We start from the raw sequence: 15,149 nt of genomic DNA, 5'->3' as shown, positions 1-15,149 counted from the left end.
CCGCTATCTTCCAAACCGATAGGGTGTCCCTATTCTAAACGCTCCTATTAGAGCAGGTGCGTTATTGTGCTGTACAGGGCACCCCGATATTCCATAATAATAATAATGATAATAATATTAATAGGATTTGGGAAAAGGAAATGGCCCAGTAGGTGTCTCACATATCAGCGAACACCTGAATCGCGCCGTAAGGGAAGGGATAAAGGAGGGAATAAAAGAAGAAAGGAAGTAAGAGGTGCCCGTAGTGGAGGGCTCCGGAATAATTTCGACCACCTGGGGATCTTCAACGTGAACTGACATCGCACAGCACACGGGCGCCTTAGCGTTTTGCCTCCTTAAAAACGCAGCCGCCGTGGTCGGGTTCGAACCCGGGAACTCAGGATCATTAGCCGAGCGCCCTAACCACTGAGCCACCACGGCGGGTGAAGGATATGATAATAATAATGATGATAATTGGTTTTGGGGGAAAGGAAATTGCGCAGTACCTGTCTCATATATATCGTCGGACACCTGTACCGCGCCGTAAGGGAAGGGATAAAGGGGGGGTGAAGGAAGAGAGGATGAAAGAGGTGCCGCAGTGGAGCCCTCCACTGCGGCACCTCTTTCTTTCTTCCTTTCTTCTTTCCTAACCGATAGGGTCACCCTATTCTAAACGTCTCTAAATATCTGAAAGCTCGTCGACCGCGCCGTTCCCCTTGCTCCTTTCCGTCTCGGAACAGCTGGCGTGGCGTTCGCGGCAGCCGTCTTCTACTGGTTCGCGCTGGGTCTGTTCCCGTACGGGCTACTGCAAAATCTGTTCGGCCTCGGCTACTACCTGATCCCGAGGCCCTCCAAGCTGGTCTCTGCGCTGAGCCCCGTCATGTACCTGCACTGGTGCTTTCGTGCCATCGAGCGCTTCGAGAAGTACGGTGAGCGACAACAAACAAGAGCCTCTGCACTCGGCTCAGCAACGTTGCGTGAAAGACTTTCATCCGGGCATCGAAGGGTATTGGGCAACCCGCAAACCTTCATATAGAGTGTTTATCCGAACTTCACAGTACCTTCGCAAATGCCATACAATTATACTCGGCGACTTTTTTTTGCATAATAGGGAAGGCTACAGGGGCGAAGCGGCTGGATCTGTGTCATTTCGCGAGACAGTTGAGCCAAACAGTTGGGGCGTATGCCGGTGCACCTAGCCGACTCTCTCTTCTAGGTATTGAAGGTCCCTGGATGAGTTTCCAGTGACACTACACAGCACCTTCACTGCATCACTGGGGAGCTGGCGTCATGTACAGAAACTTTTTGCAACTAGACGTGCCTAGCAGATTTGGTGCAATCAAGAAAACTGTTCTTCTCCCTTTGACTTTCAATACTGAAAGTTAGCGGTTGTATGAAAAATATGCAAAAAAACGACTAATGGCAATTTTCTATATGTTTAAGAGGAAACGAACAATCGTAAGCGGAGGTTCCATTACCGTTCCATTACCAGCAAAAGTTATCGTGGAGTATAGTGTGGTCAACACCGCGGTTGCTGGAGATTCGTTTCTGATGGTTTCTATGGGGTCTCCCATATATAGGAGCATGCCTGGTGAATTAGTATAGGCACAGTTAGGAGTGTTGAATGCGGAATAAAAAGTAACTGTATGATTTCACCATGACTTCAGGAGATGAACATTATTAGTGTCCTTGTTTATTCAATCCAGTAAACATTAAGCCAGTTTAGGCTGGGTGGGCGAAAAGGCAAAGAAAGTAAAGATAAAAAGAAATACAATATCAGTCTACGACACAAAGCAATAAAAATTTTTGCGACTTGTTACCATGCGAGGAAAATACGAAGACGTAAATGAAACTTTCCGTGCAAAGTATGGCGTGGCGAGTGTGCCTCGACACTGAACACGAAAGCAGTGGGTGTTCGACGCTGTAAGAGAGACTCATTAATCCTGTTAATGAGAGTCATGAAGATAATTTATAGTCGCTCGTGTGGCTGCCTTAAGCACTTAGAGCTCTAACAGTTCAGAGAGGTTCAGTAGGGCCGCTTATGTTGCCCGTCTAAATTTACTGGTCAGGTCCGTATGTTCGAGCATAAGCAAACATTTTCAGTTGCATTGCTCCGTGCTGCTCTATTTCACCTCATCATGTGGTTTTGAACATGCCCTGAAATTATTAATGCAGAGCCGAATTACAATCCCTTTTACACTTTTCTTCGTACATATGAATAATTACTATATGTCGCAGGTAACGTGCTTTGAGCAGAATCGTAGAGAATCGGGGAGAATCGTAGACACTGACGCCCTTCAAGTTGTCCGGTTGCTACGACGTGTTAGCCGCTGTCCAACGATATGTCAGGACATCCACCGGCTCGCGGCACGCATCCTGCAGCCAGTACGTATTGAGTGGGTCCCACGGGATCTGCTGACCTATCAAAGCCAGGCAGATTTAGTGACCCGCCTTGCGAATCCAGACTCATCACTGCCTCGGCTCCTTCATTTGGACAATTTTACCCTTTTTTCATCAAGAAAGGAACTCCTCCGGCGCCGCACACGTGAACTCATCCCTCCGTGTGCGGTAACCCTCCTCCGCGGTCTTACCCGTGCAGAGGAGGTTGCGCTTAGGAGGATCCGGGTCGGGGTTGCCCTCACACCAGCCATAACTCGGAAGTGGCCTAAGTACCGAGAATTGTTTCCTCGGCCAGGGTGTCCGATATGTAAACACGAGGACATTGAAGCCGACATTCATCACTTGCTGTGGGACTGCCCAGCTCTCAAGCCTACAAGGATCCGGCACCTGATGGTAGCCGGTCTTTCACCAAGCAACCCTGCTTCATACATTGCCTGGACGCAGGGACCGTACAATCGTTCTCTACAGGACTTCATCAAATCAGCTAGCCTTTTTCCATTAATTTAATCTTTACTACATCATTCATCACACCTTCACCCATCATGATGCCCTGGGGCAATAATTTTCGCTTAAAAAAGAATTGTAGAGAACATGTGTGATGGGAAACATGTCAGGCTGCATTCAGGGGTCCCCAACATTATAAGTAGGGAATGTAACAGCGCTCATGGCAAAAGCCAGTGAAGTCTGTCTTATTGTCGACCCCTTGAAGTCTCACGCACGCACCAGAAGGTTTCTTCTGACTAAAGTGCGCGATGCATCGTTGGATATACGAGACAGATCAACAGCAGGTAGTACGGGGTCAAACTTGGAAAGCGCGTCGTATCTGGTCGAATCGACTGCAGACAGAAATCTTAACCAGTTGATTCCGATTGATTCCCAGTTGATTCCGATTGGTTCCCAGCTGAGTTCCAGTTGGAGTCAACTGGTATCCAACTGAGAGCAACTGGACTCGAATGAAAATTCTGCATTAAACAAGTTTGAATATTTAGGATTTTCGCTTGGGAGTGATCTGACCGTTAGGAGCCCCCGTCAGGTACCCTCGGTGCCTTTAGTAATGATCGACTAAACGGCACGCTTTCGAAAAAGGCATGCACGACATGGCGGCTGCACGCGACTGAACTTTCGGACAAATTCCCTCATTTTGAAGTTACAAAATGTAATCTGTGAGGTACAGTGCTTACGTACTCAGTAATCCCTGTTCCTGATTCAGCAGAGCCAGTTTGTCAGCCAGCTAAAGGGAGGGGAGGGAAGAGAAGCGAGGGTTCGGGGTTGGCATGGGTGGACGGGCGGTTGAAGCAAGCAGGTGAGGTGAAATAATGGAAGAGATAGGGTTTATAGGGGATAGCTGAGTTATTATCGGACGAAAATGTCGAAAAAACAAACAAACTCAGGCATGTGCTTAGATGATCCTGTAGCTTTCGCTGCGCTTGTTTCTACGCTTCCGGAACCCTTCTCAAATGGCTGTTCGCTTGCACAGTTTAAAGCTTTCTACTAATGATATCAAACAGAAGGCCCGTAGGAGCCACCTGTAAGCGCTTATATGAAGGCCACCACTGCACTGCAGAGGTGGGCCTGACGTGGAAGAACGCCTTCGAAAGTGCCACCACGTTGGACAACGTGAGCGTGGGCGAGCTGAGCTTGCTCAGCCTCTGCGCCGCTCTCGTCATGGTGGGCCTGATCTGGTACCTGGACAACGTGGTTCCATGGGGATACGGCGTCCCGAAGCCGTTTTACTTTATCTTCTCGGTACGTGCGTCAGAATGTCGAAGTGTCGCTTGCTGTGATGGCCCATTGTTCTGGTGCGCAGCGCCCACAAATCATGAACTTTTGCTGGCGACTGTACAAGACATTAAGGGCATTGGACTGGAATATGCCAGTGAGGATTTATGCCTTTCCGTTTTGCTACAAGCCTGTAGGCTTACTCCTCCCTCCCAATTTATGCTTTCACGCAGTCACCACATGCGTCTCAAAAGTAGCGCCATCTGTTGTCAGTGTGCCCACTTAGTAATACTTGTGATGCTGCGTTCTCGTAGTGACTTTTTTTCTGATGCCTTTTTCCGTATACATACCTGACCAAAATGCTGTAGAAAAATCAGTCACACTTTTTATTGGCGTGTGAAATTATAGTACATTATATATTACATAGAATTTCGCATAGGCGGTGGTAGAAAACAGTAAAAGTCTCGGAGATTACATGACACGCTGCTCGCTGGAAGACAGTTTCGGAAAGTACGCGTATGTTTGTAATTTTTCGCCGACTGGCGTAGCTCTGGTCATTGTGTGTGGTGGCGACACTTTCTCGATCGGTCTTGGCCAGTTCATGTACATATTTAGGGTGGCACCACCCTGCTTTAAATGGCGCATAAAAGCTGGCGTTACCGATCAGTCCAGCACCGTCTTGATGAGGCGTCCAAGTCGATCAGCGTTGCATTTCTTGAGGACGTTTCCTACTCTTCGAATGATTTAGCCCCGCAAAATGGCGCACCACTTCCAAAGTTCTTTCTCTCTCTCCCCCACCATTTTTTCTCTCTCCTTATGGATGCGCAGAATGAGCGCAAAGCCATCGCGAAAAGTGCCTCTGACGATCGGCTTACTCGACTACGTCGAACTCATTTCTTTACCATATACCCACTTCCGGGAAACTTTTTCTGACAACAGTACAAGACAATAATTGCATTTAATTCAGATAATGGTGACGGTAATTTATGCTTTTCCTCTCTGCTACAGTGCTGTAGGCGTCACAAGCAGTGCTTTTGCACGGTCACTACTATCGTCTTAAATGTAGCGCCATCTGTTATCAGAGCGCCCGTTTAGTCCAGCGGCGCGGGCTATGCTGCCGCACCATCTACAAGTAAACATTTGTGGTCACATCCGGGTGGTCTCGAGGAGTCGCGCCAGAACGTTGATTAAACTTGGTTCTAATCCAATTCGGCGAGGAAAATTTTACGACGTCCGTTTCGCCGTAAAGCTAACTGCAGCTTAGGAAGCACTTTTGGTTTTGATGAGCCAGAACGGCAACTAAAGAATTTTACGCTAGAAAGTCTGAGGTATGTCTTCGCACTAAAGTTATAAGAGACAGGAGGACGACGCTGAGCTCTCACTAAGTATTTTCGTCTGCAAGAGAAAACCATTTCGTATCACCTGTCTGTTCGCTTTCATCCAGTGGGAGGACAGAAACAGTTTTACTGAAATGACTTTTTTACCCCGTGAGGGCCCCTAGCGCTCCTGGAGCCCTCTAAGCTTTGCCCGGTCGATCAGCCTTCACCTGGTTGGTTACGTTGCAGCTATGAGAGCGTCCTCCCAGGAAGATCGAGGTGCGTGCGGTTAAGGGCAGGCCACAGGTAGAGGTGGTTCGATCCACTGTGGAGGGAGGGAGAGGGGGGCTTGGAATGGGGTGAAGCAAGAAGGGTGTAAGGCTGGATGTATTAACGCGATAGCGTTTAGGAGCTCGGTCGTGTCGTAGAAAACCCAGCGCTGTCGTCGGCGTCGTTGACCGTCAGCGAAAAATCCACGAAAAAAATTCGCAGTGGCTTAGCTCGGCTATGCCAGGATATACGTAGCGAAAGCCAAGGCATATTTTGGTTAGCCTTGGTTAATCTTGATTGAAAGTCTAGGTTAGTCTGGTTGTCTGACTAGTTGTTGTCAGGTGGTTCGCCACGCGGTTGGTCACGTGGTGCTGCTCAACCACGGTGGGACTGCAAGCACGGCGAAACAGCGAGTTCGTGGCCAATGTAGCTTTCGCTACAAAATCCCCACGGAAGCAACCTAGGAGGCAGGTGTGGGCCACCTAGGTCACGTAACCTTGTAGCATCATCACAACCTGCCCACCGGATTGTGAGCAAACTGTGCACCGTGGTAAGTTGCAGTCAAATTAATGGTTGTTCGCGAGAGGTTGCTCTGGAAGAGCAACCTGGGCCGCACATGTCCCGCCGGGGGCAGCACATGCCATCGCAGACCAGTGGCGCATAGCTTAACCGCTGCGCCATTGCGCCAGGATTGGTACGGGGACTGCCAGGGATGTATGAATGTTAAGTATAGAACGGCCAATTCCGCATATATGGGCATTAACCCATTAAATCTATCGCGTCATACTCTTAGGGCGGAGTTCAAGTGTCGACCCTTCAATTTTTTTCTATGTGCCACTAGGTTTTGCATGTTCGAATTCGTCTGAAGCGATCACCAGTCGCTCTTTTCCTCGCGTCTATAGGTGCGATGGGGCGGGTGGCATATCTTTGCAATCATCCAAAAGGCTTCAAGCGCGGTTACCCTTGAGTGATGATAGCCTTAATGCGTGCTTCCTTCGTGAAACTATTCGAGTCATGTTCCGTCAAGTGATGCCAGTTTGCTGTGGTAGACCTTGATGTGTTGAGCGTGATCTAAGTAGAATGAAGATGCAAAGGTTCTTTTCTCTGCTCTTTTTTATTTCAAGTTGTGGCCTTTCTTATTTTCCTTTTAGTTTGTCCCAGCTAACCATTCATCTCGTGTTTTGAACGATATTTGTATTTTGTACCGGCGGCTTCTGTATGATGTTCTGCCTTCGAGTTGGGTTAAGAGTACCGCATTGTGTGTGCGTGCGTGCGTTCGTGCGTGTGTGTGTCAGCATAGCTCTAGCACGGCTAACGCGGTAAGCCCTCACTGCCCTTCACTGTGACGTCAACCTTGTCCCCGCAGGGCGAGTACTGGTCACCGTACAGGAGATGGAACATCAGAAATGTACCCTACGTCCAGGACCCGAGGTATTTCGAACCAGACCCGAAGAAAAACGAGCCGGTCATCCACCTGTTGGACTTGTGCGCGGTGAGTTCTCAGCAGGGCACAGGGCGGCCGTCATATCGAATCTTTGGGCTATGTATGGTCCGTACTCAGAAAAAGAAAATCATGGACAAGAACATCTTTTAAACGTGAAGATATTGATGAACGCATTTTTTTTCGCATATGGTATGATTGCGCCATAACAATCAATACATCCGCAGATTCCCTCGGGGCGCTTGTAGTTTTCTAGCATTTATTGTAAAAAGGCACCACGTTGGTTTGATATGGAAGTTTTAACTACTCGCGGCGAGCGCAGGAGAAACATTAAATGCACGATATTGCTACGCGTTGGAAGGTTAGACCATGTTCATCAATACGTTCATAACAGTATCTTACAATGTCCCACAGTTGCATTACATTCAAAAGTGATGTACAGAAGGCTGGAGTTTAACAAGGTAAACATGCGGACAAGTTGCTGTGAATCGAACACACTGGAACCAGTGAATAGAAGGGATCACCAGAAGAACGAGTACACGGGATAGCGCTGTACATGTACTCATTCTTCTGGTGATCCTGCCTGTTCGCTGGTTCCAATATATACGAAAGCTGCAGTTGCTTGTTACAAAAGTATCTGCAGTAAAGTAACAGTATCCCCCCAACCAAAATTTCAGCCAAAGAGAGCACATAAAAACAAATTGCGGACAACACAACGCGTTATGAAAGGGGAAAAATGACGAGGTAATGTGAGGAGACAGGTAGAAAGAAAGTGGGTGTGGAAACAAAAAAGCGCAGTGCCCCCCATTCCTTCTGTCTTCAACTTGCTCAACTTTCCGCCCTGTAACAAACAACACGAGATATTGATATCGCGGCCGAGATGAAAATGAGAAAAATGAACGGATGGAGGTGGAAGGATTAGATTTTGAAGTTCCGCATCATGGCCTCAGCTGACGCCGGGCCGAGCTATCTGGAAGTAAGTGGGAGAGGCCTTTGTCATGCAGTCGACGTGTAGCTTGCCTAATGACGACGATGGTGAATGTCTGTTTATGAACTAGATCTCTGAAAAATTTTGACGCCTCTCGTTGCGGGTTCCTTATTACAAAGCGATCATCTGTGCAGAGCGGGAAGGGCGGTGGCGATGTGAAGAACGTCAGCCTGACCATCTACAACAAGCAGATCACGGTGATCCTGGGGCCGCAGGGCTGCGGACACTCAACCGTCCTTAATATAATAACTGGTACGTGCCACGCTGTTTTCCTTTCGAATTCGTCTCAGAATGCCACAGGGCTAAGGACACAATTTAAATCAGCGCTCATTAACGCGATTTTATGCACCTGCAGTATGGCAATGAGTTCTTTTAATACGTAAAAATTATCATGTAAACGCCCTTTGATTTCCGAGCACCCTCGTATATTTCTACGGCGTCCATTAAGAAAAGGCATACATTCTGCGTTAACACCATACAGCTATTCAATTTTTTCATTTCAATTCAATTTATCTCCCATGTATACATGGTTAGGGTCGAGGGAAAAAAGCCAGAAATTGTGGCTTGACATGCCCCTTGGCCCCTACATTGTAGGGCAGCAGGCAACATACATACACAAAAACCATTAGAAAAGACAATGAGGAAATGAACCGTACCCAAAAAAATAACAAAAAGCAACAGAAAAATATACTTCACAGAAAAGCATGCCATTGGTTATTCAAATCAGGTCAACACTTTAGCTAGATCGACAGAGCCCGACAGGGACAAATTTTTGTTGAATTTTAGAAGCGCAAGGATCTTGAACACATTACTGTTCCCGTTCAGTCCCACAATATTGGTTGTTGCGCGATGATGGCAATTGTGGTGAGTTTAATATCAAAGAATTGCTGCGCTCGATTTTATAAAGACCGGTGAGCGGATTGCTTGCGCAATGAATGGAATTATGGCTTACGCAACCATCTATTTCAGATATTGCTAACTACGGATGATATGCCTCTGATTTTGTCGCTGGTTCTATATCGAAGTATGACGTTATGTCGACCTACAGTCGTCAAGAGCCAACAGTTCTCAACACGCACTACTCGGGGCAGTTACCACCTGCACTGAAGTCGGGAGTGCTTACGACAAAAGGCGTGAAATATCCTGGCCCTTTCAAAGATGATTCACCATATAGTCGTTATCGAGACTTCTGTGCACTTAAGTTAAATTCTACTGGTATCGAGGGAGTGTGGCCCATTTCCATAATGATCATCCCCCCCCCCCCCACTCCCTCTAGCAGCATTTATTAAACCTTCCTATCCGTAAATATATAGCATCACAGTTTTGGTACTTATTGGCCTTTAGCCGCTCTGGTACCACAAAACCCCCACATTCATCGTTCACTCACATCCGACATCTGCACTAATAATAATAATTAGTTTTTGGGGAAGGAAATGGCTCAGTGTCTGTGTCACATATCGGCGGACACCTGAACCGCGCCGTAACAGAAGGGATAAATGAGGGACTGGGATAAGAAAGGAAGGGGTGTCGTAGTGGAGGGCTCCGGAATAATTTCGACCACCTGGCATCGCACAGCACACGCGAAGCTGGGGGAAGCAAGCAGTAAGAGTTCACCGCTTTGGTGCATTGTTTTTGTGGCTTGACTGGTGCGGAGTGGAACTTTTGATTTGACTCCCGCATATGTTCATTTCATTTTCCTTCCCTTACGGCCCGTTCGGGTGTCCGCCGAGATATGTGAGACGGTTACTGTGTCATTTCCTTTCCTCAAAAATAATAATAATTGGTTTAAGGGGAAAGGAAATGGCGCAGTATCTGTCTCATATATCGCTGGACACCTGAACCGCGCCGTAACGGAAGGGATAAATGAGGGACTCAGATAAGAAAGGAAGAAAGGGGTGCCGTAGTGGAGGGCTCCGGAATAATTTCGACCACCTGGGGATAACTGACATCGCACAGCACACGCGAAGCTGAGGGAAGCGAGCAGTAAGAGTTCGCCGCTTTGGTGCATTGTTTTTGTGGCTTGAATGGTGCTGCACTGAACTTTTGATTTGCCTCCCGCTTATGTTCATTTCATTTTCCTTCCCTTAAGGCGCGGTTCGGGTGTCCACCGAGATATGTGAGACGGTTGCTGTGCCATTTCCTTACCTCAATAATAATAATAATAATAATAATAATAATAATAATAATAATAATAATAATAATAATAATAATAATAATAATAATAATAATCAAAGGTTTTTGGGGAAAGGAAATGGCGCAGTATGTCTCATATATTGTTGGACACCTGAACGCGCCGTGAGGGAAGGGATTGTGGACATATATGGGGGACAACCTTCCGCCCCGCTCGCACTCCGCGGATGCAGCGTTCCCGCTCGCTAACCGCGGATGGGGTTCGTGCTCGAGGGACAAAGGGGAGGGACGACAATAGCGTTAACACTCATATGCTATTTATTACAGTTGCAATTAATACTCAGAGCGGGCCAGCTAGCTACAAAACATCAACGAGGCATTCCTCGGAAGTATAGAAGGCAACGTAAGGACCTCCGACTTACCGGCTGGGGCAGGGGCGCGACTTCGGAAGTATCGGCGGCGAACATTTGTATGCGCCGACAATGGCGGCCGGGTTTTCCCGTGCACGCCGCATTCTTGAGGCAAAGCCACTCCCTAGCATTTGCTGGAGAAGGCGACCAGAGCGCACGTTTGCTGCACTCGCTTCGCTGCCTGAAGCCAGAAGTCCAGCGGTAAGGCACAACGGATCCCCGTGCGCCTGCCGCGGAAAGTGACGAGAACGTGCGGCTCCAACCGCTCGTGACGCTGGCCGGATCCCGAAGAGAGACTGTCCGGTCCCGCATAATTCCGCGTAACCTACGAGGTGGCGCTCCCGTCGCCGTTCCCTTTCCCCCATTAGGGAGACTTCCCTCCTCGCCCAGCCGAGGCAGTGCATTACCGACGGCCGACGATGAAGTTGGGCCGCATCGAAATGGAGGGGGGAAACAGGTTTCCACAGGATACAGGAGGGAGTGAAAGAAAAAAAAGGTGCCGTAGTGGAGGGGTACGGAATAATTTAGACCACCTGGGGATCTTTAACGTGCTCTGACATCGCACAGCACACGGGCGCCTTAGCGTTATGCCTCCACAAAAACGCAGCCGCCGCGGTCGGGTTCGAACCCGTGCACTCCGGATCAGTAGCCGAGCGCACTGACCACTGAGCCACCGCGGCGGGTACATCTGCACTACAAACCCGCAGGTTTTCGTCGCCACGTTACCACGTACGACGTCATAGGCTGCATTAGGAAGAATCGCGTTCTCAGCGCAAACTCTCCTCTGTTCGGCGTTATCGCTTTTAAAGCTTCCTACCAATTGTCGGAGCAATGCCTAGACTCTAATTCAGCACTCGTTGGAACTTCGAGCGCTCCTGTGCTTCGGATGCCAAAACGGCGAAGGCCAACGCCGGTACCCGAGTACCGGGAGCCCGCGCGCAGCCAATGCGCATGCGTCGTCCTTCTCCGCCATACTTCCCGCCCGACCTTTAATGTCTACCGCCTACACAAACAGGGCCAACCACAATATCACCAGGTTTCCGCCCTCCATGCGGTTCGTAATATGCTGACACGTTACGCAATCTGACTGAATACATACTACCGCTTTTCTTGCAGTGGGCGTAGTCAGGCTCATGATGACCAAAGCTACCGGGCACAAAGGACAGAATATAGGCGACAAAAATAAGAATCATTCCTTACAAAAATTTTGTAGACAGTCTATAGGCTCTTCATAGACGTTTGTCTAAAAGTCAAATCAAATCAAGTCCTTTATTCAGCATTTTTTTCCACAATCAGCCATGAAAAAGAAAGAACTGGGACAGGAACAAAAAGCTACTATCCCAGTAGCTTGACGGGGTTCCTGCCCCTGTCTTGGCATGGCTAGCAGACAACAGGCATTTCTATACAAAACAAAATAAAACTTGAATAACATCAAAATCATAAACGCGCTCACACACAACATTGCATAGGTAATTTTCAGGTCACAGGAACCAGATTAACAACAACAATAAAACAGCGAACATAAAAAGTATAGAACATTGAAATGCACATTTTGTGTGAAGTACTGTGTTTTGCACTCTGGTATCTTAAAAAATAGCAGAGTTACATGCTTCGTAATATGAGGTATTCTTTCCATTGTTTCTTTGAAATTTCGCAAATGTGAATAATATTTCCTTCCAATAGATTAAGGTACTTCGCCATGTGGTACTGTAGTCTGTGTAGGCCATGATTTCTGTGTGAAAAAGGAATTGACCAGAATTCTCTTTTTCTAATGCGATAGGGGGCTTCTGGAGTTTTTCTAAGATTACAGAGCTTTATGAAAGTGTTACTGTTATTTTTTATAGCTTCTTTGTATTTCATAATGAGGTCTAATTGGTGGACATGCTGTAAAGGAAGCACATTAAAGATGAAAATAGTTCTTTTGTATCGGCGTCATAGGGAGCATTTGCTACGTGACAAATAGCTTTCTTTTGCAGTAGACGCAGTTTGTTTATGTTGCCTTGGCTTGTGTAAGTCCAGATAAGGCTACAATAATTTATATAGGGGAGAAATAAGAAAATTTGAAGCGTAACTTTAATTTTCACTGGAAGCACGTGCCGGAACCAAGAAAGCAAACACGTAGATTTCGTTCGCTTTCCTGCCACATGGTTCACGTGTGTATCCCAATTTAAGTGTTGATTAAAGAATACCCGTAAGCTTTTAACTTCATTTGTTTTATCTCCTCTGATCCAAGCTGCACACTGAAATCCCTAGTACAGTTCAATCACGCTACAACGAAATCGACGGGACGCGCGAGAAATTTCGTTCTCGCGAAATTTCACTGCCGAGAAATTAACCAGAAATGCAAGGCAATAACTCCAGCAAAACATAGTTTCATTGCCACAAATCTGTGAGCTTAGCCTGCTTGCGTTTCACTGCCAGCAGCGGCGTCACGCGACTCTCACACTCTGTTAACAGCGACATCGCAACGTCGTCATCGTGTGTGCCAAGGAATTTAAAATAACGTCGAAGGCATCTAGTACCTGCGATGAGGCTGCCGGTGCAGGGAAATCTTGAGCGGAGTCGTCTTCATGATCGGACGGCTCTTCCGACTCGCGAACACTTTTGAAGATGCCTTCTTCGCTTGGCTCTTCGTGGACAATCACGTTCGCGTCAGCGTCGAGGAAATCGTTCAGCGCTATGTCAGCAGGGACGTTTCCAGCTTCCTGCAGCAATTTACAAGTGACGTCAATCCCCGGAGTCGACGATGGTACACTTTCCGCGGCTGCAGTCGTGCTGGTCGCCTTGCTGTCGACAAACCCGGCGTGCTTGAAGCAATTGCGGATCACGCTGCACCGTGTTGCTCTCCATGCCGCAGCCATCATTTCTAAAGCCATGGAAGGATCGACTTGCGTCTCCCTACCAGTGTCGGTGTTCAGGAGAAGCCGCTGGATCAACCTCTCCCGGTAGGAAGACTTCATGCTCCGGATGATGCCTTGGTCCAGGGGTTGAATGACTGAGGTACAGTTCGGCGGGAAGAACTTCAGCTCCACACTTGACAGCTTGACGTCGTCAATGCGGTGCGCTGTCCAAGAGAAAACAAACCTTTCGATTTTGTCTGCTCATGTCGCGGTCAAGTGCCACCACCCAGTCAGCAAAAATGGCACGGGTCATCCACGACCGGCTGTTTGCCACGTACTTGACAGGTAGGCTCCTGTTCCCGTTGAAGCAGCGCGGTTCTGCGCTTTTGTTAATAACTAACTGGGGGCGTTTGTCAGACCCATCCACATTTGTGCACAGCAGCACAGTCACTCGTTTCTTCCTATGTTTGCCTCCGTGGCAACGCTGCCCTTTAAAATCAAGCGTCTTCGCTGGCAGCATCTCATAGAAGAGGCCCGTCTCGTCTGCGTTATAAATATCAGACGGAGCGTAACTGCTCGTTATGTCAGTCATGTTGTCCGCCGCCCATGCTCATGCGCCGTCAACGTCCGCAGATGCCGATTCACCGCACAAAACCTTGCCGACGATGCTATGCCTTCCTTTAAAGCGATTCAGCCATCCTATGCTTGCCTTAAAGTCGTTCAGCCCTACCAAACAAGCGTAATTTAGGGCCTTCTGCTGTACAATTTTGCCGCTCAGGGGCATGTTTGTTGCTCGTGTATCGACGAACCAAGCATAGACAGCCTTGTCGAGCTCTTCATACGTTGGTTGCGTCACTTTCTTGTGCGGCGCTGAAGTGCCCGATGAAAGTGCCTTCTTAATGCTGTCCTTATTCTTCAAAATCGTCGAGAGCGAACTCGGCGCGATGCCAAAATCTGCGGCAATAATTGCCTTCTTTCAGCTTTCCGCTTCGGCGATAATTCTATCCCTTTCTTTTAGCGAAATAAACTTTCGCTTCTTCGTTGGCGGCGACATGGCAGAGGCGATCGACGAGATCAGACTGCAGCGAGAGATCGACGATCAACACACACCGACACACGATGAAATGGTGGCAAGGGCTGCGGAGAAGGCGGGGAGGGGAGGCTGGCGACTGGATTTGGATTCGTCTTTGGCCCTCGTACGGCCGGCGGCTTTCGCACGGCGCCAACAAGCCCCCTCGCTACTTCCCTATGACGAATAAACGACTCACAGCCAAATTTTTTAATAAAGAATACATGAAAATGTAATAAACATACATTCCGTGCATTATTTAGCTGCTCCAAGCCACTGCTTTAGCAGGGAATAATCTCGTACAGCACCCAACTTTTGAAGAAAGGCGGGCCACTGACCGGTGAAAGTCGCGAAAAATTCGTAGAAGCGAATGCGTGCTCACAAAGTAATTCGTTCTCGAGGGAATTTTAATACATTAACTCCTATGGGGATTTCGTGGGGAATGAAAAATACTTCGTTGTGGCGAAAATTTCGTTGAAGCGGCATACGTTGTACCGGGATTCAACTGTAATATTTTTTTTTTGCACAGGCGCAAAAATCGGAGCTTTTGTTTTGCTAGCATTGATTTTTAAACAGTTTGCTCTAGT

General features: G+C 47.9%; 1 protein-coding gene across 1 annotated transcript in view; it reads left to right on the top strand.

The window, feature by feature from the left end:
* The window catches only part of LOC144109789 (phospholipid-transporting ATPase ABCA3-like), a 41,119-nt gene that overhangs the window by 21,575 nt on the left and 4,395 nt on the right, over positions 1–15,149 (top strand). The window contains exons 6-9 of the mRNA XM_077642578.1: positions 720–908; positions 3,944–4,125; positions 7,051–7,176; positions 8,248–8,365. Of these exons, the coding sequence (XP_077498704.1) occupies positions 720–908; positions 3,944–4,125; positions 7,051–7,176; positions 8,248–8,365 (615 nt within the window). The remainder of the gene's footprint in view (positions 1–719; positions 909–3,943; positions 4,126–7,050; positions 7,177–8,247; positions 8,366–15,149) is intronic.

The sequence above is a fragment of the Amblyomma americanum genome, chromosome 11 (genome assembly GCF_052857255.1).
Source record: "Amblyomma americanum isolate KBUSLIRL-KWMA chromosome 11, ASM5285725v1, whole genome shotgun sequence".
Classification (NCBI taxonomy): domain Eukaryota; kingdom Metazoa; phylum Arthropoda; class Arachnida; order Ixodida; family Ixodidae; genus Amblyomma; species Amblyomma americanum.
This window is presented reverse-complemented; position numbering and strand designations above follow the sequence as displayed.